This window comes from Anser brachyrhynchus (assembly GCF_964034855.1).
Source record: "Anser brachyrhynchus genome assembly, chromosome: 5".
In the NCBI taxonomy this organism is placed as follows: Eukaryota; Metazoa; Chordata; class Aves; order Anseriformes; family Anatidae; genus Anser; species Anser brachyrhynchus.
The window spans coordinates 20,072,523-20,097,950 of NC_137699.1; the positions used below are offsets into that span (position 1 = coordinate 20,072,523).

A 25,428-nucleotide genomic window follows, 5' to 3' on the forward strand; every position below is an offset into this window, starting at 1 on the left:
GTATAAAAATGCCAGGTTACAACACCCAAAGTCAGCCTGCAGCTGCAGGTCTGAGAAGTCCTTGTGCTTTTTTCCCCCAGTGAAGAATCATCAGTGATTTCCCTGATGCTGTGCTTCAGACCTCCCATCAGTATTGAAAGAGGAGCATAAAATTGTTGCTCTTTTTTGTTTGTTTTTAAAGGACATTCTTACGTCTCAGGCCACAGAGCGCATGGAATGGGTGCTACAGCACTGGACAAGGACTTGTAGGCTGACTCAGATCTGATTTCTCAGGCCATGCTGCCCCTCAAGTTTCGTGTCGGGTTTGTCAGCAGTCCTCTTTTGTGTGCATGGAATCTCCGGTAGCCCGTGTCATTTGTTCTTGTCTGTAATTTTGATGTACACCAACGGGGTATTTGGCTTTTCCTCCAGTTTTGGAGAGATGCATTAGGGCATATTGCTCTCATTGGGAATAATAATAAAAAAAAGCACTCACCTGTTTCATGTCTCTGCATGATCTGCTAACCCGTAAGTGCCTCGAGGTACTTGCTGTGTTACAGCTGGGTCCTTTTCACCTGCCGGCAGAAATAAGGAGGTGAGCTTGGCCATGCTGCATGGAAATGGGGAGAAGAGTCCAGGGGAGCAGGTCCAGGCAGCAGTAGGAGAGACGGAGGGTAGTGCTAAGCATTACGGTTACTAAAGGTCTGTGCTACAACCAGGCCAGGCGACGGGAGATACACATGCCAAATCCTAGGCAGTATCATCAGGGGAATCAGCAGAACTTGTGCAGGCAACATAAGGAAAGGGAAGTTAAGTCACTGCCCCAGAGATGTGCTGGTATCTCTCCTTCCCTGCCGAGCAGCAGCCGCTGGGCTTGTGGCCTTGGTGGCAGCAGGACTTCTTGTAGCGACACCAAAGCAAGCACTGGGCTGGGAATATGGAGGTGCTCGTGGAAAATCAGAGCAACCGCCCCACTGCTCTTTTCTTCAGCTGACTTGGCATCAAATATTTGAGCTGGATGAGAGTCAACAGAAAGCATGCTATTTTCAGGCGCGTTATCTTTATCGATAATCTCTTTGAGGCACAGTAACTCCTTCTCAAACCTGTAGCTGCTGTGGCTGGGAAGTGCTGGTAACATTGCAGTATGTGGTTGAAGCCGCAAAAAAAAGGTGTGGCATTTATCCTTTGGTTCCTATTTTCCTCTCTTCTTCCACAAATTGATTACAATTCCTGAAACTGACTGTCATCAGAGACAGTCAGAATAAAATAAAGGGGAAAATTGTTCTTTTTTTTTTTCTCCTCTTTGACTGTAATGTGTACACCTCTTTAACTCTCATAATCCGACCCTCTTCCACCTCCTATAGCCCTACAGATCTCCAGCAGCATGATCCAGGGCCTCCAACAGTGCATTTCCCATGCATGCCATGCCTTCTGCTTCCAGCTCCTGCTAATCGCAGCCCTCCTCTAGCCGCCAGGGGCTAACAGACCCAGATAAAATGCTTCCAGCCCATACGTGGCTTAAACATTAATAAAACTAATTGGTGAGAAATGAAAGCCTAAGCAAAGCTCAGATCAGTTTGTTAATTATAAAACAACACAGGCAAAGCCTGGCGGTGTCCAGGCAGGGGTTTTAAACTCTTGACACGGCCCCGACAGTGAAGTGGTGTACAATTCCCGGTGAAGGACCCGAAGGGAACGTGGACGGGGCAGTCAGCTTGCAGGGGCTGCGCTCAGTTTGTCTGCTGTTGGCCAGGCAAAAATGCTACAGAGCAGCACACAACCATCGGACGGCTCTGTTACGGGACAGGTGGTAGCTGTGGTGTTTTGAGGCCTGGCTGGTCCAGCCATGACCCTACAGAGCTTGCTAGGAGGGAGCACAGAAGCTACCCTGCCAGTAGATAAGTTTTCCTGCTGATCAGTACCGTACGGTTTCTCTTCATGCCCATACTTGACCGTGTTATGCTGCTCTTAAAAGGGAAAGAAAATCTGAGTCCCCTCAAATGCACCGTTTTCCCCCAAAAGGAGGATCACAGCAGCTTTCACTGGGAAAGGTATGGGGCAGAGCCCCAGCCCAGAGCTGCCTTGAGGTGAGCCTGTCATCCTCACTAGTTGTACGTTGTTCAGATAAAGCAAACAGCCTTTGGTACAGATGTGTGTCCATGTTCTGAACTCCGCAGAAATAAATTTTGTGTTCTTAAAGCACACAATTTCTTCTTATTTTCCCGTAAATCTCTGTGGCCTGAAAACCCATGGGGAGAGTCTGACGCTCGCTCCAGACCTCAGCTCCCTTGAAGAAGCTCTGTGCCTGGGAAATGTAGCAGCCAGGCAGGCATCGTGAAGGTGGAAAATTTTGCCTCTACCCTTCCTGCCTCGCAGTAGGCCTGTGTCTTCGACCCGTGCTGGTGGTTGCTTTGGGAAGGCGGGATAGGATCCTTCTGCACGATTTGCTCATTGAACACCGGAGCAGCTCTTGCCTTTTCCAGGTAGGAGACAGTGGAAGTGGGAAATGTGCAAAGGGTAGCAGGGGTGCTCGGAGAAGAACATCACGGAGCATTTTTCATTCTCTTGGGAAGGAATGAAGACTGAGTAGGTGGTTGCCATCCGCTCTTTCACGACTAGGTGGCAGCAAATGAAATAGTCCAACAGCACCTGCCAAAAGAGCCCAAAGGAAGTACTTTTTCTCCCCCCGCTGTGCATAGTTCTACAGCTGACTCATTGCTGTGAAATGTTTGAGGTCAAACTATAAATGTTGCGTTCGGAAAGTAATTGGGTAAATTGGTGGGAAAACGATCTGCTGCAAGCCAAGTGAACGCAGAGAGCCGAGCGCCTTCCCGAGCCTTTCTCAGGCAGGAGGTGAGTAAGACAGCAACAATGGGGCACGTGGAAGGCTGGAGCGGGCAGAGGGAGCGGATCAGGCATCCCTGCTTGCTTTCTCTGGAAAGGCCAGAGGGTTGCTGCGAGTCTCGCTTCGGCTTCTGCTGGAGCCTCCCCGTGGACACAGGGAGACCCCGGGCAGAGGTGGCTGCTGCCTTCACCCCTCCTCGGAGCTGGGAGGATTTTGGTGGTGACCCGTAACAACCAGGCAGCACCATCCAAAGGCAGAGCAGACGCAGGATTCCCACCATTAAACTTGGACACATCTGCTCTGCCTTGATTTTACTGAAGGTCTCTGCAGAGAGCTGCAGCCGGAGGCGTCTTCCAGCACTGGCCGTGAGCAGGAGGTGAGGACACGCAGCGCTCCGGGGGGCCCCTGGGCAGGTCCCAGCTGCTCCAGCTCTGCCAGCTCTCTGCCATGGGCCAGACCCGGTCTTCTGGAAGTGCTGAGCAACACCAGGTGTAGGCACAGCAGCTCTGCGTGTTCAGGAGAGAGCAGGGCTCGTGCAGGGTGTGGCTGCAGCCCCTCTGGAGGGTCCTGTCTCCCCACTGATGAACCTGGCTGATTAGGCTTCTGGTTATGCTTTGCTCTTCTGATAAAGGGAAGCTTTAGACTGCAGCGAGGAGGACAGGCGAGCTGGCTGAGGGGCGTTGTAACAGGACAGCCGGGGGAGGATGTGAGCTTAGGTACGGGTCTTCTCCTTGCTGCTGCTTTTAGCAGGCTCACCCTCCCCCTGAAAGCAGTAACACCTAGCCAGAAGAGGGACAAATGTTTTGGCATCTCTTCCCTCCGAGTTGGAGAAAAAGGCAATCCTCGTGATTCTCAGCTTCTCCCCGAGGACGGAGCTGAGATCAAGCAGGTGCTGTGACGCTGGTTGGAGCTGCTCCCTCCCAGCGCCGCTTCCCACTCAGGTCGCTGGCCTCTGGGGCTGAGCATGTCCTTCAGCTGCTGCAGGGCAAGGAGCAGGCGGCTGGAGAAGATCCTGGTGAGGCTCTGATCCTGCTGCGCTGAGAGAAGCAAGAAGACGCTGTCAAAAATCCATTACAACAGATGATTTGGTCACAGCCCAGGCAGAGAAAAGAAGATCCCGCTGCTTAAACAAGATATTTTCTGACAACCGCTGCGCGGCGATGATGGCTGGAGGGCAGAGATGGTCAGAAATGGATCCAGCAGCTTTATGGGGAAGGAGCTCAGGGTCCCTCAGTAACACAGCTCTAAAAGGGCTGGCAGCATCTTCCCAGCTCTCGGTGAGGCAGCGTGCCCGGGAAGCTGTAACCCTCCCTGCAGAGGTGTTTCAAAGAGGGTTAATGCGGCCGTAGGGCTCTCTTAGTTATGTGCCCCTGCTGGAAGGCCAGATGAAGAAATAAGCTGGGGAGAGAAGGGAGCACGGTAAAATCCCAGAGCAAACTAAACCATTTGCAAATGCTCAGCTGCATGCCCTGGAGGAAGAGCACGATGCTTCTCTGGGCTGCCGTGCCCCATAAATCCAACACTGCCTCTGCAGTGGGGCAGATGGGGCCTGTGGGATGCCGTGGGGCAGTTTCTCAACGGGATGAGGGGCTAAGCCCTGCCAAAAGGCTCTTGTGGCAATAAGCGCCTGCAGCCGCCAGCTCCCTGCCAGCAGCCAGGCCTGGAGTGGGACCTGGCGGCCGATCTCGCAGCCAAGACAGCTCCATTCATCAGCACTCAATAAACAAAAGTGCCCCGCTCCTTTATCGGGGAGATAAACGCGCAGGGCAGGAGACTGGTTGCCTTTGTGCTCTCTGTGCTGAGTGTGGGAGGCTGCCCCGGCTGCCGAGCGGGGCCAAAGGCACCGAGGCACCGCTGCTGCAGGAAACAGCGGGGAGAGATGTGTGGGAATGGGGTCACAGGGTGGCAGGCACCTCGGGTGGTGACCCACGGATGCCAGGCAAGGAGAGATGCTTATTTGGGGTAGCTGTTCCTGCGGGGCACGCTGCAGGAGCTGGGCCAAGGTGTCAGTCAGGTCCTGAGGCATTGCCGGCGCCAGAAGTCGCTTAACAAAGGGGAGAAAATCCCATTTTTATCCTTTTTTGGCTTCTTTATGGTCAGTGATGGAAACTTGAAATTCCTTCTGCTTGCTTTTTTATTTTTTTTTTATTTTTCAGAGACTAACGATGCTGAGCTGTGATCCCCCTGCTTTTGCTGGAGAGAAGTGGCAGGAGGGTTTGCTGGCCAGCTAGAGAGGAACGCTTATGTGGTCCAAGCATCAGGGACTTTCCTCCTGCTGTTTGTTAGGCATTTGAATCAAATAGCTGCTAAAAATAAAGCTGCAGCCTTCCTCCCCGGAGTCATCGCTCCATGGGAACAGACAGACCATCCTCGCTGGCAGTCCTGGGCTCTTGGGGACGACAGAGGCAGGCGTGGGGCAGAGCCGTCCCCTCCTGTGCCCCAGTGACTCCCAACCTGCCTCCGCTTCCTCTCTCCTTTCGTTAAGGTGTAGATGTAAGGTTGAGTGTCAACACCAAAAAATGAAACCAGACCTGCTGGTTCAGTGGTTTGCAGGTGATTCCCGGCGTCCAAGCCGACAGCCAGCTTTGAATCCGTGAATCATTTAATTAATCTTTGAATCAGCTAATACTCTTTCACTGTATTTTTAGCGGTCGGATGCTGGATGCCTCTCACATCACCTCTGTGCTGTTAACTCTGGCAGCCTATCCTGTGATCCTGGTGAAGAATGAGATCAAGCTTGTTTGAGATTGATTCTTCCTGAAAATGATGTTGACTGGTGTTAATAGTACGTTACTGCCCCTCCAACCTTTATCGGTTAAATTGTCTACCAGCGCTCTGATTACCGTGCCCAGGGTGGCCACCAAGGCGGCGGTGACCAAGCTCGTCAGATCTGTCTTTTTTAGTGCCGGTTTAATACCCACGCTCATCACGCACTTGGGGATTTCACCGGCGCTCCGTGATTTATTAAAATAGAAAGCAATGCAAATGGGGAAGGAAGCTGAAAAATGCAGCCTCGTGAAAGCCTCTTCCCCTGCCAGCAGACTGCATCCGACCCGTTTCCTCAGCAGCACCAGAACAGCCCATATCCTCTCCGTCAGCCAGGCTGACGGTTTCCTCGCTTTCCGCTCCGACAAGCCGTGCGGGATTTTGAGATCTCAGTTCCGCACGGGGAAAGGCATGGGGCAGAGAAACACGAAGCGTTTCCTGCCCTTCTCTGGGTGGCTGAACCGTGCCGCGCAGCGGGTTTCTCTGCATGGGAGGGCCTGAGCTCTGCTCCTCGCCACGTGTGGAAGGGCAGGGGGTGCGAGCCCATGGCTGCGATCTCGCCCGGTCACCTTGTAGCAGATCAGACAGCACAGGTTGCTGCTGCTTTTGAAGCTCCACTTTGTACCCAGCAGTTTTAAATTTTTTCTTGTGCTCTGTCAGGAGAAAAAAATTTATGTTTGAGAGCAGAGGAAACCTTGACAACCTGGCACTTGCTGAATGCGAATTCTCTTCCTCTGCTTTTTTTTTTTTATCCCCTCTCTTGAAGGCTGCCAGAGGAAGCGGGTCCTTTGCTCCATGCAGGTTACAAAGAGCAGTTGTTCTTGTGCAGCAGAACCAAAAATAAAACCGGGTGATTTTGCAGTCCTATTAAAACTCAGCTTAAAGCTGGCCAGCGTTAACCTCTTCTTTGCCAGGGGACAGCACTGTCCAACCAGCCCATCTACAGGATGGCAAGATATGATAAATAGCAAAATCTGTCCCCAGCTATCCACACTGAGTTCAGTTCGGCTTTTGTCCGTGTGAAACCTACTGATGCCTTTGCAAATCAGGGCAGAATGGGGACCCAAGGAAGGCACAGGCAGGGCCAGATGCCTGGCTGTTCTCTGCCCAGCTCTGTAGCCCCTGGAGGTGACCCTGGGGGATGCCACTGATGGCACAGAAGCATTATGAAAACAAGTCTTAACTATATTCCCCTAACACAACTTGCTCGGATCCTGCCGCTGTTAACTGAAGCAAACCAGCTAGGGATGGAGGCAGCATGAAGAGCCCCGTGTCGGTGCCCGCCAGAGCACCCATCCCGCCTGCTGCCCGCACCTCGCTGCCTGTGGTGGTGACAAGGCTGCAGGGCTGCACAGACCACGCTGGTGGCTCCCTGCCCATGGCATGGCCCATGTCGTGTGACACGGGCTGACGAAAACAGCCCATGCCCCTCCATCAGGTGATGGGTTCCCTTTAGTCACACCGTGGGCCAGCAGCTCTGTGTCCCCTCACACCAGCACGGCTGCAGGTGGGGGACGCACCTGCATTTTGGCCCTGGGATGGATGCCCAGCTGATACAGGCCAAAAAAATCCTGTGGTGTGCAGGTCTCCCTCCAGCCAGCTGCTAAACAGTCAGGTACCATCTTTCTGGAATGAGCTTTGCCACCACCAGCCACCAAATGCTGCATTTTCTCGTGCTTTTCCCAGCCCAGGCTGAAAAGTGCACGAGCTTTTTCACCTACATCCAGCTCACTAGCATTGGCTTGTGATATTTCACCAGCCCCTGGTTACTATCTTTTTCTCACCTTGGGTCACAGGTCTGACTGTGATAACAAGCTCCTCTCATTTTCGGGCACGTGCACCTCTCTGCCACCTCTGGGCTGTTTGACACGTCTCCGTGTAATTGCCCCTTCTGTGTGTGCAGCGTTCTCGTTAGCCTGATGTGCTCCCCCATCCTTGTAGCTGCTCTTCTCTGATCACCTCTGATTTGTTGCACACCCTAACTGTGTGTTAGTGCTCTGCCAGCTCCTGCAGGTGAACTCACTGTGTCTTTACAGCGTAGTGCCAGGTGAACGATGCTATTACAGAAGCGTTCCCTGGAGATCTTCCCTTCTTTGTGGCTGTCATCCCAAGAGCCACAGAGGTCTGCCTGGCGGCTGCTGTCCTCCTGGTCTCCTCTGTTATTTTCCAGAGCTTGTTGAAATAGTCTCTGTGGTGTTTGTTTGTTTGTTTGTTTTGTAAAAGGAGTCAGGTTTGAAGCCCCTGTGTTGTGTTTCTCCATCTGTGACTCATCTCCATGAAAACCCAGCCTGACCCTGAAGCATGCATCGGCTCCTTATTCCTTGCATACCTGGTGGTTTGTGGCCCAGGCTGCATTTGTGTGTGGCTGGAACGGTTTTTGGAGGAGCCCAGAGCCCAGCTCTTGTTTTTGGGCCCCTGGTTGTCTGAAATCCTTGGAATAGCACAGGCATATTGCTATCAGACACCACGCTAAAACCCCGCTGTGTCCTTCCTTTTAATTCTGCTTAAAAAAAGCGATCCCCTTTGCCTGACAGGAGCTGTCTTTCCAAAACCCCATCTGCTTTCTGCTGGCCAGCTGTGGGGCCACCCCAAACCAGGAGGCCTGGCCGTGGCTGGCCTTGCTCCAGTCTCCCCACTGCGCTGCACGCGTGTGCTTGCGTGACGGTGCCGCAGCCCTTCCCGCCTCCTCAGTGCCCATCAGAGGTGTCGTTCCCAATTTGCAGAAGTGAGAAAATCGGAATCCATCTGTTCCAGTGCAAAAACTGGGCAAAAACAACAGAAAACGGCGCTTTCCGCACACCGCCTTGGGTGTTTTGGCAGAGCTGGTGCTTGGGGGAGCTGCAGGAAAATTGAATTAATTGTTAAAAGAGGGGTAAGGCCCCTCAGTGGCTGCTGGCTGGGACATGTAGGGTGTCACCTGCTGCTGGCGGAGTGAGGGGCTCTTCTCAGCCCCTTTGTACATCCCCGATGCTGTCCTGAGCTTATAAAAATGTGAAAATGATGCCTGCATGTGGCCTGGAGATGTTACAGCTGGGCAGCCGTGCTCAGCAAGTGACAAAATGTCATCACCCATGTGATGACAACCAGCTTGGCCTTTATTTTGTAGATAATAGCAAGTTTTGGGGGTTTTGCTTGTTATTTCACCGGGGCTGGAAGGATGCTCGCCAGGTAGCAAGATGACGGACTGGCGGGTTTGCTGGGCACACCACCAGCCATTTAATAGGGGCAAGGATGGCCAGGAGGGTTTTTTTGAGAGAAAAATGCCTGTTTTTCAGAGACTAGGTTCAGTCTGTGGGTGCTGTTGGGTCCGGAGCCCTCGGACGGAGTCGCATTCAGGGGACCGATGCCACAGGAACCGATGCCGCGGGGCCAGGCTCCTCCCCGGGGAGGCCGGCGCTGATCACCCCCCCCCCCCCCCCGCTGTTTTAAGCAATTTGCCGTGAAATCCCTCAGGGCATATATTTTGGGGGGCTGCTCGTGGCCGACAGAGCCTGCAGGATCCCCACAGCCCCTTCCCGGGAGGGAGGAGGAACGGAGGCCGCGGCCCGCTCCGGGCCCGTGTTGCTACGGCGACGCGGCGGGCGGGGAAGGGCCCGGCGCTTTTCCTGCACCGAGCACGGCCACAGAGGGCAGAGCTGAGCCGAGCCGGGCCGAGCCGAGCCGAGCCGCCGGACAGGAGCTCCGCACCCCGCTCCGCACCGGCCTCCGGCCCCGGCGGGAGCCGCCGCCGCCCGGCCCGGTAAGTGCGGGCGAAGCCCCAGCGCCCTCCTCGCCCCCCGCTCCCCGTCTCGTCCCCCCCCGCTGCTGCCCCGATCCCCTCTTTCTCCTCCTCATCGCGGGGCTGCGGCCTCCCCTCTCCCCTCTTCCCCCCCCCCCCCAGCCCCGGGGCTGTAAGCTGCCCCCCGGGGCGCACCCCGAGGGGTGCCACTGCCCCCCTCGTCCCAGGGGCGCGGGTCCCTCTGCGAAATGTGGGGCCGGAGGCACGTGTGGGGCGAAAGCCAATTTGGGGAGATCGTCCCGAGGCCCCCCGGGCTTGCTCGGACCTCCCCGCGGTGCTGGGGTCGCCCTTGGTGGGCGTTGGGGCCGGTGGCGACGTGCCCCGTCCTCCGCTTGCCCGCGCCTGAGAATTGCGGGCGACACGTGTGCGGTTGGAGCTGTGCCCCGAGAGCCCCGCGGCCGCCGCTCGTTGCCATCCAGAGCCGCTCGTGTCCGTCTCCCCGGCTTCTCTCTGGGGCGGTTTGTAGGGTTGTAGGGTCTGCTGCCGCGTGAGCAAGGAGGACGGGGAGCCCGAGCGCCGCCGGGATCCTGCCAGGCTCTCCTAAGCCAGCTCCGCGCCTGGTGGAGGTGGGTCAAGGTTATCGTGCTCTTCCCCGCGGGGATGGGCAGCCTGGAAATGCAGGTGGGTTTCGGGGTTTCCTCAAGGTCACCCTGGGATGGGAAGACCCCAAGCATCCTCTCTGCTGTCGCTGCGCCCCGCGGAGCTGCCGGCCTCCTGCTGGGCGAGGACGCAGGCGTGGAAATGGGATTTTCCAGTGCCCCGGGCCTGTCTCCTGCAGGGGTGCTCAGCTTGGGGTTTCTACATCTTGTCGGGCTGTCAGAGTCTGTCAGACATTAGGGCAGGACTGTGTTTATTTGTCCCAAAATCTTTGTTTATTTGAATTCCTCAAAAATATAAGCGCTCTGGCCAGGTGGGGCAGGGGCTGTCGGCCTCACCTGTTTTTGTGTAGCACCGCAGGTGAAGGGGCCTTCGTCCCCGCGACACTCGCTGCCATGAGGACGTGACCCGTCGTGGTGTGGCTGCCGCCGCCGGGGCGCTATCTGCAGTGATTTCGATCACTGCAAGCCACTGGGGCTCGCCTCTTAAACTCACTTCTTGGCAATGGGAAGCAAAAGGCAATCAAACTAGAGTGGTACTTGGCTGATAACAATATATCATGTGGGGCTTGGATGGCGGTTGTCTTCTTAGCCGCAGCTTGTGTTTTGCTTTCCAGGCTGTTATAAGCTGTTAGAAGGTATAGAGGAGGCCTGATGTAGGGAGATACTCAAACCTCTTCACCAGAAAACAAACACCAGTATTTAAAGAGGATTTATGCCTGCAGGATTCTGAATTGTGTACTGCTACTTCTGGTTGTCATTCGTGCAGGTACAGTTCTTCTCCCGGTGCTGTGCCCTTGGGCTCGTCTGTTTCCAGGAAGCCCATCATGCTGAGGCACGTTGTATTTTGGCAGGAGGTGGATGGCCGAGTTGGAATAGGGAGCAAACCTGCATCGTAAATTGGAGCACGGCACAGCTCTGAAGGAAAGCCTGCTGTCTTGTTTGACGCCCAACAATCTTGTTAATGTCTTACTAAGATGCCAGAGCCCTGTGCGATCCTCCTGCTGCCATTTTAAGAAGGGATAGTGTGCAGTGTTAAGTTACAAGGAGGTAGAAATCGTTGACAGCCTGGCAGGGTCATATGCTCCCCTTTTCCTGCCACAACAGACGTTAGTGGAGAAGACAGGGGGAAACACCTACCTGACCCTGGCTGGCCAAGGTGACAGCAACGTGTATATGTAGAAGCAGTCCCCTGCTCACTTGTGCTTACGGTTTGTGTTGTAGGGTTCTGACAGGGTAAAGGTGTGATGGAGACGAGGGATGGAGAAAGAGCTGCTGGGGTTTGGTGTGCCCTCAGAGCCTGGGAGCCATGAGACTCAGGGCGTTTTTTGGAGCTGTGCTCCAATGAGGGTGCCACGAGAGGGAAATTTTCGCTTAGGAGCTGCGAGCGTTTCATGTGCCTGCATAGTTGTTCTTACGTAACTGTCTTTGTGCCAAAAATTGTGAAATATTGGGAGGGAGAGCTCTCCTGGATTAGGGCAGCAGCATTTTTAGGGGGAAAAGTAGATGTGAAAACGCTGCACTGTGTTTGGAGCTCATGTTCCTGATGAGGGAACCAATCTACAGATTCCTCTAAGAACAGATTTTCCGTGAGGAGCGAAGCCTGATCTAGGTGTGTGATGACTGCACAATGCTGTGAAAATAGGTAATGATCCCTTGACACTCTGGAGTGACTAATGTGACTAATACTTTCTCAGCAAGGAGCGCCTAGGTGTGGTGAAGCACTGCCTTGTCCTCCCTTTCGGTCCTCCCTGGCAGGAGCCAGCTGTGTGCTGGGCTGGGGGACACTTGTTCCACAAACGCTGGCAAACCTCTGAACCATCTCTTTCACCCCTCTCCGTGTCTTTTGGAAGCATAACGCTGTGGGAGAGCGATTGCCAAACTCACCGTAGCTGCTGAAAGGCAGTGTGCCCTTGTGAAATATTCGGGGTGAAAGGCGAGGGCGGCTGGTTGCGTGGCGAGAAGTTTAGCAGCACTGAATGTGTCTGCAAAGGCACTCGAGTGCCCCTTGGTGCTGGCCCACAGCAGGTCTGCCTTGCAGCAGCGCAGTGCTTTCTTTTGTCACTCGATCCCTGAGCTAACCTGGGCAGGGAACTGCAAAACTTTTGCCCTGCTAACTTTCCGGTGCCAGCAAGATCCACCGCACAGGGTGTATCTTTTAATGGGCTGTTTCTATCTACCTAGAAGCATGCTGTGCTGCCAGAACGACATGAAAGAGCTTTGAACTAGGCCCCAAGGCTGAAGGAAGAGGGGAAAAATGCAAAATATTTTTGTTCAGTTGTTAAGAGATCCCGTGCTGGGGAGATGAGGTGTAACCAAACCAGGTTTGGAATGGCTGGGACAGATGAGCTTCCTTGTGATCCTGCTGGCTGCAGCTCATGTGTATTATAGCAGGGTGCAAATACACCGTCAAGGGACCTTCTGCAAGTCCCCCTTTTCCGGGCTGCTTCAGAGCAGATAGGCATTTCTCCTAAACCTGCCTTTTTCCTGGCTGTCCTTTTATCAGATTTTTTTTTTCTGTTGTTTTTCTGTGTTCCTTTTTTGTTTGTTTGTTTTTATTTTGTTTTGTTTTTTCCCAGGAGGAAGTTTCCACACATCTGCTGGCTGGTCACTGGTGTCCCAGAGCCGTGCGCCATGGCCCTTGGCTGCAGTAAATTGAGGTAGTTCTGGCAGAGGCAGTGCAGCAAATTCGGTTTGCACCAGCTGAGGTCAGATCATCATGTGCGAGCCCTCAGGCTACGGGGAAAGCCTGGGCACGGAGCCTCTTCAAGTCTGTCCCTTACAAGTTTGTCAATGTCCTGTTAGGCTTTCAGGCGGACGTGGTTATGTCCCAGCTGCCTGCACAGCCTTAACTCTGCTCCCAGGTCTGAATCTTATTTAATCCTAATAGTTTGCAACAAATCCAGTAGATTGCAGGATGGGGAGGGATCTCTCGGTCTCCGAGTCCTGCCTCCTGCTCTTGCGGGGACGTAAGGACTGGTTCTTTCCTTTCCGCCTGTGTACGCGTCACCTGATGCCTTACCACTGTATTGTGGGGAAACGCAAAAGCCTGCTCTGATGCCCGTGTTTGCACATTTGAGCTTCCTTAGCAGTACCCAGATATCTGCACTACGAGAAGGTGAGAGAGTTGGAAGCGTAGCAGTGCACGAGCTACAGATGCTGCCTGTGCAAGCCAGTGTGTTGTATTTATTTCTGACTCCGGCACACGCCACACACAGTACATCTGTTTTACGGCGCGTTTCCCAGGAACGCCAGCATTGCAGAAGTCAGTTTTTCCTATCCCCTTCTGTTTGCCTTCAAGCACAAAGGTAGGGTGAAGGAGGAGTGGGCTGAGCACCTGCTGTGCAGAGGGTGTTGCTGTAACCTTGCGGTGTGGCTTGCTGGGTAGTTCCAGTTATTAAGATAAACTAACAGGGGCACAAAAGCTTTAGAAAACAAGGCAAAAACCCAAATAAACCCGATGAAAAGACCTTGCCACCCTGGGTGGTTTGGATTTCTGTCTGGCAGTTTCCTCTTACGCATCTGCAAATAAAAAAGCTTTGCATACTTGCTGTCTTACGAGGGCTGCCCACATGGAGATTATTTGCTGGAGAAAGGGAAAGGCACCCGGGCAGGAATGCTTATTCTTACTGTCGGAGGAAATGTGATGGGATGCTGTTTGTTTAATTTGTGAGGTCTATGTTGATCTTGATTGAATGCAGCCCATGGCGAGCTACTCCCAGAACGCAATTTTATGTTTGTTTTGTTAAACCTTTTCATAATCAGCTCTTGTTCTCATTTTAGTGGTGCTGGTGTGGGTGGGTGGCGATGCCTTGTCAAGTCTCCCTGTGTCGTGCGCCTTCCTTTGGCGCCGCTGCTGGTGTGTGGCGTACCAGCAGAGCTGTCTGGATTTCATTTCTTTCCTGGCTGTGTGGCATTTATTGATTTTTTTATTATTATTTTTTAATTTAGAGATTAATTTGCCAGAATCACACGAATTTGAGCAGCTGGAGGTGTCCCAAGTCCCATCAAAGCCAGTGCTGGGCTGTGCCTGCCCTACCTGGGGGGCTGGCTCCGTGGCTGGAGCTCTTGATTTCAAAAACAAAAAAGGAAGTGTGGTTTTGGGACAGGATATTTCAGGCGCTAACCGTGAGCTTGGGTGCTGCTTTCTCCTTTGCCACAGGCTCAGAGCGTGACCTTGGATGAGTGGCAAAATGTCCGTCTGCCCCTGTAGCCTGCAAGCAAGCAGGAGCAGCAGCACTCGCAGGGTTTTGCCTCTTGTATGCAGTTGCAACGGCAGCTGCTGCAGAAGGTGTGATCCGACGTCATGAGTGCTCTCTCCTGGGCCCTTCATTTTCCTGTTCCGTTTTATGTCAGTCTTCCCAAGCACGGGGACAACTTCCTTGTCCACGTCCTGGGTAAGCTGAGCTCTTCTCTGTACGGCAACAGCAACACTTGTTGGTTCATCCCATCCTTCGGGAACAGCTGTTGTTTATGAAGGCTATTTTGTAAGGGTAGCAATTCTTCTAAAGGACATAAAACACGTTGCGTTGGCCTGGACCCCTTTCCCTGAGCTGTCCCGCTTGCTTTGCTAGCAGCTCACTGTATGCACGTGGGCAGCTGTCGTCTTCTCGGTACCATTTTTCGCAGAAAACGTAACAGGAAGATTTAGTGATGCCCCGCTCCGGTTCTCCAAAACTAACGGCGAGCTGGAAGGGAATAGCTGGGACACCGAAGCGATGAGCCCGACAGACGTGCCAGACGCTGTATGAATAACCCAGCCCAGCCCCGGGCCCTTCCCGAGGGAGGGACGATCCGCAGCCGCGCTGCGACAGACGGCCTGCCTCTGGCTTTGGCGGGGGTGGCAGGAGATGCCAGGCGGCGGGTGGGCGCGCTCCCCAGCGCCGTGCTCCCGGGAGGGCTGAGCAGCCCGCTCCTGCAGCCGGGACGTGCTCGGGAGGCCTCTGCCTGCTGCTGACTCAGGCTCTGCCGAGCCTCTCGCCTGCAGGAGCCGAGCTCCTGCTGACTCCGGTGGCAGAAGCGAGCTGTGCCCGCTGCTGTGGGAGGAGAAGGCGGCTTGCACCGCTGGAACTGGTACCACAAGTGGGTGCTGACGCCCACAGCCCACGTCGGTCCTGCCCTGGGACCATTTAATACCCAGAGAATGACTTTCCAGGCTTGACTTTCTTTGTTGGTTTTTTTTTTTTTTTTACCCCCGTCCCTCTTTTTCCTTTCTTATATTACCTGCCTCTTTCTGTGCTGTGCCGGCGAGCTGCTGAGCAGGACCGCGTGTGTTTTTATTTGTCTGGAGCCTCCTAAATATATATTCTCTCCCTGCCGGGAGCTCCTCGCGCTGCCTTGCAGCCTGCTGGAGTCTCTGCTGATTCACAGCACCCTGGGCCGGCGGATGGATCACGCTGCAGACTCCGGAGCTGTCAGACAGCAGTTGCAGTCCCCTTGGCAATTCTCCTGCTCGTCGCCGAGCACGTAGAAGTTTCTCCGAGGAGCTGCTAACCTCTGCAGGAGCAACGTGACCCGTGCGGGGCTGCTGACGTGCGCCGAGCACGGAACCATTTTGTTGTGCTCCCAACAGCTTTGGCGCAAGCAAGCAGCTGAGATGGGAGGAGAAAAACGTGCTTTGTGCTGCAGGAGCAGAGCAGGTATATTCAGGCACCGGTACGGCAAAGGGACGGGCAGCAACGGCAGCGGTGTCCTGGGAGGGCTGTCCTGCGCCGCCGCGGCTGAGAGGCGAGGAGCATTGATCAACGTGACGTTCAGCTGGCACTTGGAGTGTTTGGGGAGCATTAGTCACAGCCTGCCTTCAGCAGTGGGAGGCGAGGACATATGCTGCCTTCGTCGGAAAGGTCTCCACCTGCTGTCGCAGAGCGTTTGGGAAGCTGGGAGAATGTCCTTGTGTTAGCCTGTTTGCTCTCCACACCCATCTCTGCTGCAGGAGGTGGCAGCCACGCAGCGGTGGCTCAGCTTGAAGGCTGCACACCAGCATCTGCGTGCTCGCACAGCGGAGCCCTCTCTGGGGAGTGACACCTGTCAGTTGTCCCACAGCCCCCACGAGGCTCTGGGCCTTTTAAAGCATTTTGTTCAGCACCCAGAAGCGCGCGCATCCCGGGCTTCCCGGAAGGGATTCTTGTTCTATTTTCCTGCTGTTCATCGGTGAGTTTTGTGTTTGTTGTTTTTGTCAGTGGGGAGCCAGGGAAAAGGCCTGGTCGGAAAGGAGTCAGGCTGGTTGCTGGGGGAAGGAAGGGCTCCCTCCTTTTTGGCAGCGCCTTGGATTTGTGCCGGGCCAGTGACTGAGTAACCGCAGCCTCTGCTGGGAAAGAGGCTGACGTGGCTTGAAAGAGATGCGCTTTCCAGGGGTGAAATTTTCCTTGTGAAAATATTTGCGTCCTCTCTGCCAGCTCACTGTCGAGGCTGCATGGAGCCTGTACCCCTGGCTCTGTGTAGGGGATGAACCGCGTTGTACTGCAGCCCTGGATCCCGCGGGGTGCCTGGTAGGAGATGCTGTCTTTCGGGAGAGAAAGCATCTTTAAAACGCTGCGCAGTTCCCACGGCGTGGTCCTTGCTGCTGGAGAAAGGTGCTTGCTTTGGGGCCTCCTGGGGACAGCTCTGCGTGCTGCCCGATGCACGTGCTGCAGGAAGAAGTGGGAGCAGAGGGGAAAAAAAACCCTCTCCTGCTTTGCTCTGTCACGGTCCCCTAGTGTCCCCTAGCAGGAACATGCGCACGCTTTGCAAAGTGCTCGGTGAGCACGTGTCCCTGGAGATGCAAAGAAATACGAGCGACTTCCTCTCCTCTTCCTCTTCCTCTCGCTGCCTCGTGTGCCAGGAGGCAGGCACCGCAGCGCGAGCCGGCACCGAGGAGGGCTCCCCGCCGGGGATGGCAGAGGTGAGGGACCCGCTTCTCGGGGGCTGGCGGGCGGGGGGCTCCTTTCCGAGCGTACCCCAGCCTGGCCGGGATCGTGCGTCTGCCCTTCCTGCCCTCCTTCCCCGTCTCCCCGCCGCACTCTTCCCCTGCCTCTTCCCCTTTCGGAAGGATCCGTTTCTGTTCGGACACGGGAGGGGAGCACACTTCCCCCTGCCCGACTCCGGCGCCGGCTGCCTCGCTCACCCGGCGGCGTCCGTACAGCTTCCTCGCCGTCTGTCCGGCCAGCACCCTCCTGCCTGCGGGGGGGTGGCAGAGCCAGCTCTGTGCAGGGAGCAGCACCCGGCGGGACGCTGCGTGGCTTTGCAGCCCGCTGGCCCCGCTGCAAGGGGCCCCCAAACGGCACGGTGTCACCCCGAGGCTGGTGGCATGCTCCACGCCGCGGTGACGGAGGGAGGAAGGGCCGAGCCAGCTGGCCCTTTGGAGGGGGGATCCCGTTTCCCTCGTTGCACCCAGGGCTGGGTGAAGGAGCCGGGCTTTTTGCCCGATAGCCAGGCAGCTGGGCCGAGCGAGCTGTAGGGCGCGAGCCGCCGCGCTCCTGTGCTGCTCCTCCTGAAGCCTTGTCAAGGCAAGTACCTTCCCCTCTCGCACAGCTATTATGAAAGAGCCTGGGTTTGTTGCACCCTTCTCTCCCTTTGCCCTCGGGGCACGCTGGGCTTGTTTGAATTAATGTAATTAGCACATGCCTTATTAGCTCACTAAGGCACAAAGAACTCGTGTATATTTGTAGCCAGGTTAAGCAGCCCCTATTAATTTAATAACCGTGTCCTCCTCAGCGCATGGCAACAGTTAATGGCTGGCGGTGACTCAGGATCGGGCAGGATGGAGGGAATCTGGGCAAGGTGTACGCGTGTGCGGTTCCCTTTTATTGTGTTGTGTTTTTAGTAATGAGCAGGGCTGCGAAGGGAATTAGCAGCAGGCGCGGTAGGCGGAGGGAAGCTCTCCGTGCGAGTTCGCTGCAGAGCCAGCCTCCCATTCTCCACAGCGCTGCAGTCCCCAGCCCCTTTTGGGGCTGTGCGTCTCGCCACGCACCGAGCCCAGCTAGGTCCTGTGGGACGCTGCCAGGACACTCGCCACCAGCTCTCCTCTCCACGGGGTGCAGGTTTTGGGGGAGCGAACACCACTTTGTGCTCCACCACCCTGGCGTGACGCAGCCTGCAAGCCCAGGGCGATGCTGCAGAGCCCTGTTCCCGCACACGGGATAGTGAGAGCCTGGGCTGTTTCTACAAGCAGCGAGTTGTGCGTTTCGGGGGCTCCCTTCACCCGAGATCAGCACGCACACAGAGGTTTCCTGCATTTCTCCTCCCCTGCTTGCAGTAATTATGGGCCACGTTCTCTACAGCGAGCAGGAGTGGGAAGGATGAGCAGGAAAAGCGGTGCTCAAGGCAGCTGACGTGCTTGCACGGCCTTTGTCCTTTTTTTCTGCAGACAGCTGTTGGAGCAGAGATGTAGGTATCCAGCTCTCCCTTGTATTTTTTTCTCTCCTTCTTACTTTTCCTCATTTGCTGTTTCACCCCTTTGCCAAGAACCGGTAAGCTCGGGCTGTCAAGACCTGAGCCCTTCCCTGTCATCGTGAGCCTGTGCAGGAGCGCCAGTGAGAAGACGAGGCTGTTACGGGCAGGTGGGCAAGGAAACCCTGTGAAATTGGACAGAATTGAGCAGGGTGCGCGCTTGCAGTAATGCTCCCTCTCACTGCAGCGGGCGGGGGACCAGGTCCCAGGCTCCAGCAGAGAGAAGGAGCCCTTCTGGCTTCTGTCTGCTGGAGGACCTGGCCGTCCTGGGGGACACGACAGGAAAAGTAAAAGTGGGAGATCTCCGAGGAGTGACAGGGACGCACAAGAGGCCGTCCGCAGCAGGTTGGCTCGGTTTTCCCCTCCCTTCTCTCTCTGTTCCCTGGCTCGGGTGAGTTTGGAGAGGGAAGGAGCGGCCTCGACCTGGCTGAGTTTAACACGCCGACTTCATCCATCTTCCCTCGTGCTGCGGGAGCCGCTGTGTGTCGGCACCGACCCGGGAGCCCCTCGCTGGCTGCTGGGCTGGAAGAGACAGGGCTGAATTTACAGCCCTTGCGGTACGGCCCCGCTGCAGCCTCGGGTCTGGCACCAGCCCAGGAGGACACGCTGCAAGGCATTGGACAGGAACAGCTCCGTGGGTGCGTAGGTGGTGCTCCGATGAGGTAATGCCACGAATTGGCCAGAAAAGATGGTGTTTTTTTTTTTTTTCCCAGCCGGGCTGCTGAAGGCCTGTTCTTTCAGAGGAGAGCAATCTGCTGAGAGCCAGGAGCCCGGGTTTTGTTGCCCGTGGGGAATGAATGGGCCCTTTCACACCCCAGGTCCTCAGCTCTGCCCTGTTTGCCTCGTTCCTACTGAGTGAGCTCGAATCCAACCCTGATTTTCCCTTGGGCTCCTTGGTTGGTAGTTTTTAGTTACTGCTTTGTACCTTTTTTCTGCTCTGGCAGTCTCTTGGCAGAGCACCCAAGTGAGGGCTTTGCACCACTTCGTTTCCCAGGGTGCAGCGAGTCCTTCCAGATCAGAGCAGTGGTCTGGCTGCGCCATCAGGCTCCGGGTCTGCCTTTTCTTTACGGACAAGGCCACCACAGAACGGTGAAAAGGACAGATTTCATACAAGTTCTTGCTTCTTTTCCCTGCTCCGTCTCTGATCTTCCACACTCCAGCTTCTCAGTTCGTTTGTGCTCTTTCTCCAGCTAACGCCGTGTTTCCCCGAAGCTGTAATTTCACAAAAGCTGGCATGGAGAACTGCTCCGGAGTGAGACGGGTTGAAAGTGTGTTTGAATCACACCAGTTCAATGCATGACTACACGATTTCTCAAGCAGCGCTTGGAAGGGGGATCACTGGCAACAAGCAAGCACTTCCGTCATCTCAAGATGTCCGAGCTGTGAACTTGCCTGAATACCAGCATGGTCATGTCTGGGCTGCTTCGGTATCTGTCAGTCAGCTGCTGCTTCCACTTGTTGCTCCAGCTGCAAAATAACATCGGCCGTGGTAAACTGAATTTCGGTAACCATTGCCTCCGGGAGCTTCCCCATAGCTTGTTTATTGTGTCTGCGTACGGATTAGGTGCTCCGTAGCTGCTTTCTTCAAGATCCCCGTGAATCAGGGCATGGATTTGCAGGTCTCTGCAGACCGCAGGCTGGAGCCTACTGCTGTATTCGAGCGACATGCTGGGCCTGAATCTCTGCTGCTGCTGGGCTCTGGCCTTGTCTTGCTGTGTCACTAAAAATTTTACAGTCAGAGACGCGTGGAAAGGGCTTGTGTCCCTCTGGCTCCTGTGCTGCTTTGTCCACGCTGCTGTCGAAGCCACGGGGAGCTGACAGAGTTTGCCTTTATGCATGAGGAGTTGGCCATAACGTAGAAGGTTAGCTTTGTAAATCCCGGCCTGCGCTCCGCGGCAGAGCGTCGGACCTGGCCGTAGCCCTAGGGGTTTGTAGGATCGCCCCCTGTGACTCTGCCCCTGTTCCCCCGCCGTGGCTCCTCTCCTACCACGATGGCATGGGCAGCTACGCGGGGATGAGCAGGCAGAGGCACCTCTGCTGAGACGATGAACACTGTTTGTTCGTGGCCTGTTTTTCCTAAGCTGAAATGTCGTCTGGAGAACAGGGTGTTCCTCAGCCTGCTGGCTGCGGCTGGAAATCCCGTCTGAAGGCAAAGAGCAAGTCAGCAAAAGAGCAGGAATGAGAGTTCAGGGGCCTTTGCTGCTAATCAGGAGTTCTGGTTCCCCTCTGGGGACATCCAGGTTAATCTGTACTGCCTCTTCTTGTGTTTGCAAAGCCAAACCCCTCTGCGGTGTCCTCACCCTGAGGGCTGTTCTGCACCTCCAGCAAACTAGCCAATTTCTTTGCGGCACGATGGAGGTGTCTTGAGGCGTTTCTATCGCCAAGAGGGCAGCGTGGGGATGGTGAGGCTGTCCAGACCGACGGGTGAGTTTGCAGGGAGCACGGAGGCCAGGTACTGGGGCAGAGTTTGCTGCTCTTTCGTTCTTTTCTGCCCCCTCCACCGTGCGGGCAGCCAATGGGGCAGGCGGGCCCGCGGCACCTCCCCGCGGGGACTTTGGCCTGCTTTCACCTGAGCCAAGGGGGGACCTGCCCCAGGCTTGGCACTCCGAGGGCTCGGCGTGGACGGGGCTGGCTGCGGGCTCCCTTCTGACCACAAGGCGAGTGAGTTCGCATCTGCAGCGCCGGTACGCGGCACGGAGGGGCTGCAGAGCCGGAGAGCTGCGTGCCCGCGGTGGTGAGGGAGCAGCCCGCGGCATGGGAGCTGCTGTGTTTCATCGAGGACTGGTGCCGTGCTTGGGGCCGCAGGGAAATTCAGCCCAGCCCTGCTTTTGAGGGCCTGCGGGCAGGTAGGAGCCAAGTCGGCAGCATCCCCACGGGTGAGACTTCCCGGTGCCGGTTCCCTGGTGTGTTCTGTGCCCGGCACACATCTAGAAAGCGGCTTCTCTCGGAGCGTATTCGCGGGTCGATTTACGTTCCTAAAATCTTCCCTGGCACCTCTGCTTCGGTCATTAGGAAAACTCGGCAGGGCGTCCGTGCCTCCGAACGCATTTGCAGCGTGAAGCACAGCAGCGTGCTGGTCCCGGAGGGGTTCTCCTCTCCCAGCGGCTCGCGGTGTGTCGCGGAGCACCGAGTGGGAGAGCCAGCGCCCGCAGAGCCCGGCGGCTGCGCGGGTGGGGTTTGCGTGCATCCCAGCGGGCAGCTGCTGCGGAGGGCGTCTGGGGGGTACCGAGGCTTCGGTGCCACAGTGCTGAGGGTTGGCAGGCGTCCTGTAAAGATAAGGTGAGTCTCAGCCCGTCGGGATCGTGGGGAGGAACTCCCAGCTGGAAGCTGGCCGAAGCTTGTCATTTCCTCTCCCTTACGCCTCTGCATCCGGCGTGCCCGGGCTGCCAGGAGCTGGTGGCCGATCGCTTTTTTCCTCCTCCCTCGACAGCGATCGGCCGCGTTGCCGTGTCCTCTCTCCACAACGAACGCCTCCTCTCACCCTCTGAGCCCCGTTCCTTGCTGGTGGCTTTTCTGGCTGGGGCGCTGGGTTTTGTCTGCTCTCGAGACAAATGGGAATGCGTGGCAGGGAGTCCTGTTTTCCCCTTCTGCTGTTTATTTTCAAGTCAAGGTTGTAGTTCAAGTGTTTGCTTTCGGTGACAGCTCCAGCATGTGCTGGCCTCGAGTTCTGTCATCCCTGCCTGACCGCCCTGCACAAATGTTTGTGCTGGCACGGGAGCGGGGACGGGAACACATGTCTGGGAGAGGACAGGGCTGCTTCTTTCAGCAGCAGCGCCAGATAACGTTGGCTGAAGGTCTCCCGTCCAAACGGCAGCCTGTGTGCGCTCAGATAAATCGGCCTTTCTCGGCCTGGCAGGGGGAGAGCAGGACGGAGGGGGCAGGGCTGCGGGCACAGCGGTGGTGACACGCAGCCACGGGGCAGCGCGGTGGCACCTCTGTTCCCATCCAAGCTTTGTGGGTGCTGCAGGCGATCGAGGTTGCTGATCAGAGCCCAGATTTAAGTCTTCCGCTGTGCTTAAAAATATGGGGAGAAGGGCTCTGCGGCACGTTAATCCCGTGCTTGTTAGGGGGAGGCGTGAGAAGGTGACTGGCGTGGCTGCGTGCAGGCGCTGTGGAAGAGGTGCTGCATCCTCCCCTGCTTGTTCTGCCTCCTCCCTCCCCTCTGTGACCCCAGAAATCTCGGCCGGGCAGAGAACAGCCGACTGCAGCTTCCCTTGCCACCTGCCTAGAGAGAAGCAGAGGGGGAAGATCCTCCCGTCCGTGCCCCCGCCTGGGCTGTAAATCCTACAATTACGATGTAATTATGGGATGCTTACCGGAGTAAGCACTTTTGCTTCGAGTGATAAGGCAAGGAGACACAAAGGTTCAGAGTCCAGCCCCAGCAGCAGGTCTGAGGGCTGCAGAGCTGGCCGCCCGGAGAAGACCTTACAGGAGGAGCGTGGGGGGTGTAACAAGGACGGGGAGCAGAACGGGGCCGTTTCTCCAGCGGCAGAAGCTGCGAGGACCGGATGCATCCAGAGCTGGCCAGGTTTGTGTTGGGGTACCCTCAGTCTGGCTCCTCCGTCCCACTCTGGAGCTGTGTTTTTGGGAGCTGGGAAAGGGAGAGATGGGGTTGAGTGGGCTCCCGGGCTGTGTGCACGGCAGCGCCGGCTGTCACGGCGCTCCTCTGCCTGGCACGGAGGTGCTTCCCCGGGCACGTCACTCTAAAACTAATTTGCTTGATCATTTTAATAAATGGAGAAGGGACGTCGTGGTGCGCGAGTAATGGGGCATTAATCCACGCCTAGCTGTGCTAACAGCACTCTAGGAGGGAATTACCGCCACGTAATTCATCGCCTGTGCAGCTCTCGTTGCTGTAATTACGGCACGTACAGTTCAGGACCCCCTTGCGCTGGGGTTTCCCAGCCTCTCCCACTCGAAGGCAGGCCTCTCACGGCTCTCGTTTCCCCGGCCTGCCTGTACCAGATCCTCCAGGCTCCTCGTGCCTCTTTCCTCCCTAGGATAAAAGCATGACGTTGTCCTGGATTTCTTTTTTTAATTGTCCCGTAAGATCAGCAGCATTCTCCTCCTGGCCTGTGTTTTCGCTCCTCTCGGGCTGCAGTAGTTACCTTCCTGCCCTGGGAAGGACTGGGCTCTGGCTCTCCCCAGGAGTTTCCTTGACAGGGCACCGAGGGCTTCATCCTGCACCACCCTTTAAAGGGCTCGGGGAATCCTGGAGGCTACAGGAGAGCGCTCAGGTAGAGTTTGCAGTCCCACCGGGTTTGTTTTGCAAGCGGTCATTTGCTGGAGCTGTGCTTGCACAAACGGAGCTCAAACAAGCTTTCCACTTCGGTGCGTTAAAATCCCTCAATGCTTGAAAATCCCCTGGGCACGGACCTTGAGGCCCCTGCTGTGCCGGGTGCTGGATGAACGCTTCTCAGGTGCTAGTGTCTGCTCGCAGAGGAGGGGCACACCCGAGCCTGCCACGGGCTGTCGGGATCGCCCAGCGCATTTTGTCGGAGCCGCTGCCTCAGTAAGCACAAACATCCCGTTGAGGGTGTAGATGTTATCGAGTGAGCTTTCATGGTTCAGGGCTTATTTACGCCGGGACAACAGGCTTTCAGCTGGAGCTGGTCTGCCTGTGTTTGTTTTTGTATTTTGGTCTTGTTCTGGTTAAAGCGATAGGGAATCAGATTAAACTAACCTGAAGGAAGTTGCTCTCGGAGACGTGACAGTGCACACAGGGAAAGACGCAAGCGGTTTTCACTTGGGAAGTGCAGGCTTCACCCACCTCTGGACGTTTTTAAGCCCTGCTTCCTCAGATTAGGATCAGGTAAACTCTCCGGAGAGGGACCGTGGAAGAGAAGGAAGGTAACGTTATGTAGCAGGTGAGGCTGGCGTGTAGTGTTTTGGAGAGGAGCCCCTTTCCTGAGCAAGCTGTGTGCTGGTCGCTCGTGGCTTTGGCTGGATTTGGGACTGCCGAAGGCGGCTTTAGTCCCACACCGCCAAATTGCGGGGCCGCCCAAGTGCTCTCCCTCTGCCCCGTCCGTGACACTTGGCATAAGAGAGCGGTGCGGGTCAGCGCTGAACCGTGTGTGTTACCTTCCCCCTGCGTCCGGGGTTAGGCTTTCAGTGAGCTTTTATCCTCAGGAGCGCCTCCTGCCCTCAGGTTGCATCTCCAGAGCAGAAGCAGGGTCAGCCTGGAAGCCACCTTGCTGAAAGTGAAATCCTGTGGGGCTTAGGAAATCATCTGCAGTCAAGGGGCAAATTTCAATCCTGAGGCTAAGGGCAGAGATATTTCCTCTGCTTCTGTCCTTTAGAAACGGTGTGTCTGTGTGCTGGAGGGAAGGGCCAAAGGGGTCTCGCAGCGGCATTTGATCCTCTTGGGGTGGCTGCGTGGACCTGTAGAGGGCTGGGGTCGGGGGTCCTGGTGTTTGTGGGCGACGAGCCCCGCTCTCCTGGATGCCAGGCAGAGCTCGGGCACTGCCTTGCTGCGGCCCTTCCTCACGTGCTGCTGGAGCCTGACGACTCTGGCAGCTCTTCCTTCCAGTTGTGCATCTATATTTATATATATGCGGATGTATTTTTATACGGCTCCCTCAGGAGCCCAGTCAGCAGCTCAGTCTCCTCTCTCAAAGGAGACGAGGTGCTCTCTGAACTCACTTCTTCCTCAGCCTGTCTCACCCTGCCAAGTAGGACCCGAGCTTCGAGAAGAGGAGTGCCCGTTCTCAACCTCGTCTCTTTGGTGTCTTTCTCTCCTTTCCCAGGAAGAAACCAAACTGGAAAAGAAGTAACTGAAAAAAAAATTAAAGAACGGTTTGAAGGAACAAATCCATTTCTTAACAAGATCAAGTTGGAATTAAATGGCTGATAAACAGATCAGGTAACTTTTTTTAAAAATGTTAAGTTGTTGGCTGTGCTTTGGATTTTTCTGTTGACGTATTTCAAACTCAATCCCTTTTGTGATACAGGAGGTTGGAGAAAAACACCTGAGCATCACTTCCGACCTTAAACAGCTTTGACTTCTTCTCTGCTCCTTTCTTACCTTCGTTTTTTTC

General features: G+C 55.7%; 1 protein-coding gene across 7 annotated transcripts in view; it reads left to right on the plus strand.

The window, feature by feature from the left end:
* The first annotated feature begins 2,693 nt into the window (after positions 1 to 2,693).
* Positions 2,694 to 25,428, plus strand: part of SLC25A22 (solute carrier family 25 member 22) — a 47,191-nt gene continuing 24,456 nt past the window's right edge. The window contains exons 1-2 of one of the 7 annotated variants that reach the window (XM_080593885.1): positions 2,694 to 2,832; positions 25,138 to 25,253. In XM_080593885.1, the coding sequence (XP_080450011.1) occupies positions 25,234 to 25,253 (20 nt within the window). In that variant the 5' untranslated portion in view covers positions 2,694 to 2,832; positions 25,138 to 25,233. Of the gene's footprint in view, positions 2,833 to 9,047; positions 9,330 to 15,556; positions 16,115 to 16,483; positions 16,845 to 20,815; positions 21,268 to 25,137; positions 25,254 to 25,428 lie in introns of those variants that run through there. The other 6 variants (XM_080593880.1, XM_080593884.1, XM_080593883.1 and 3 more) reach the window with 6 other exon arrangements.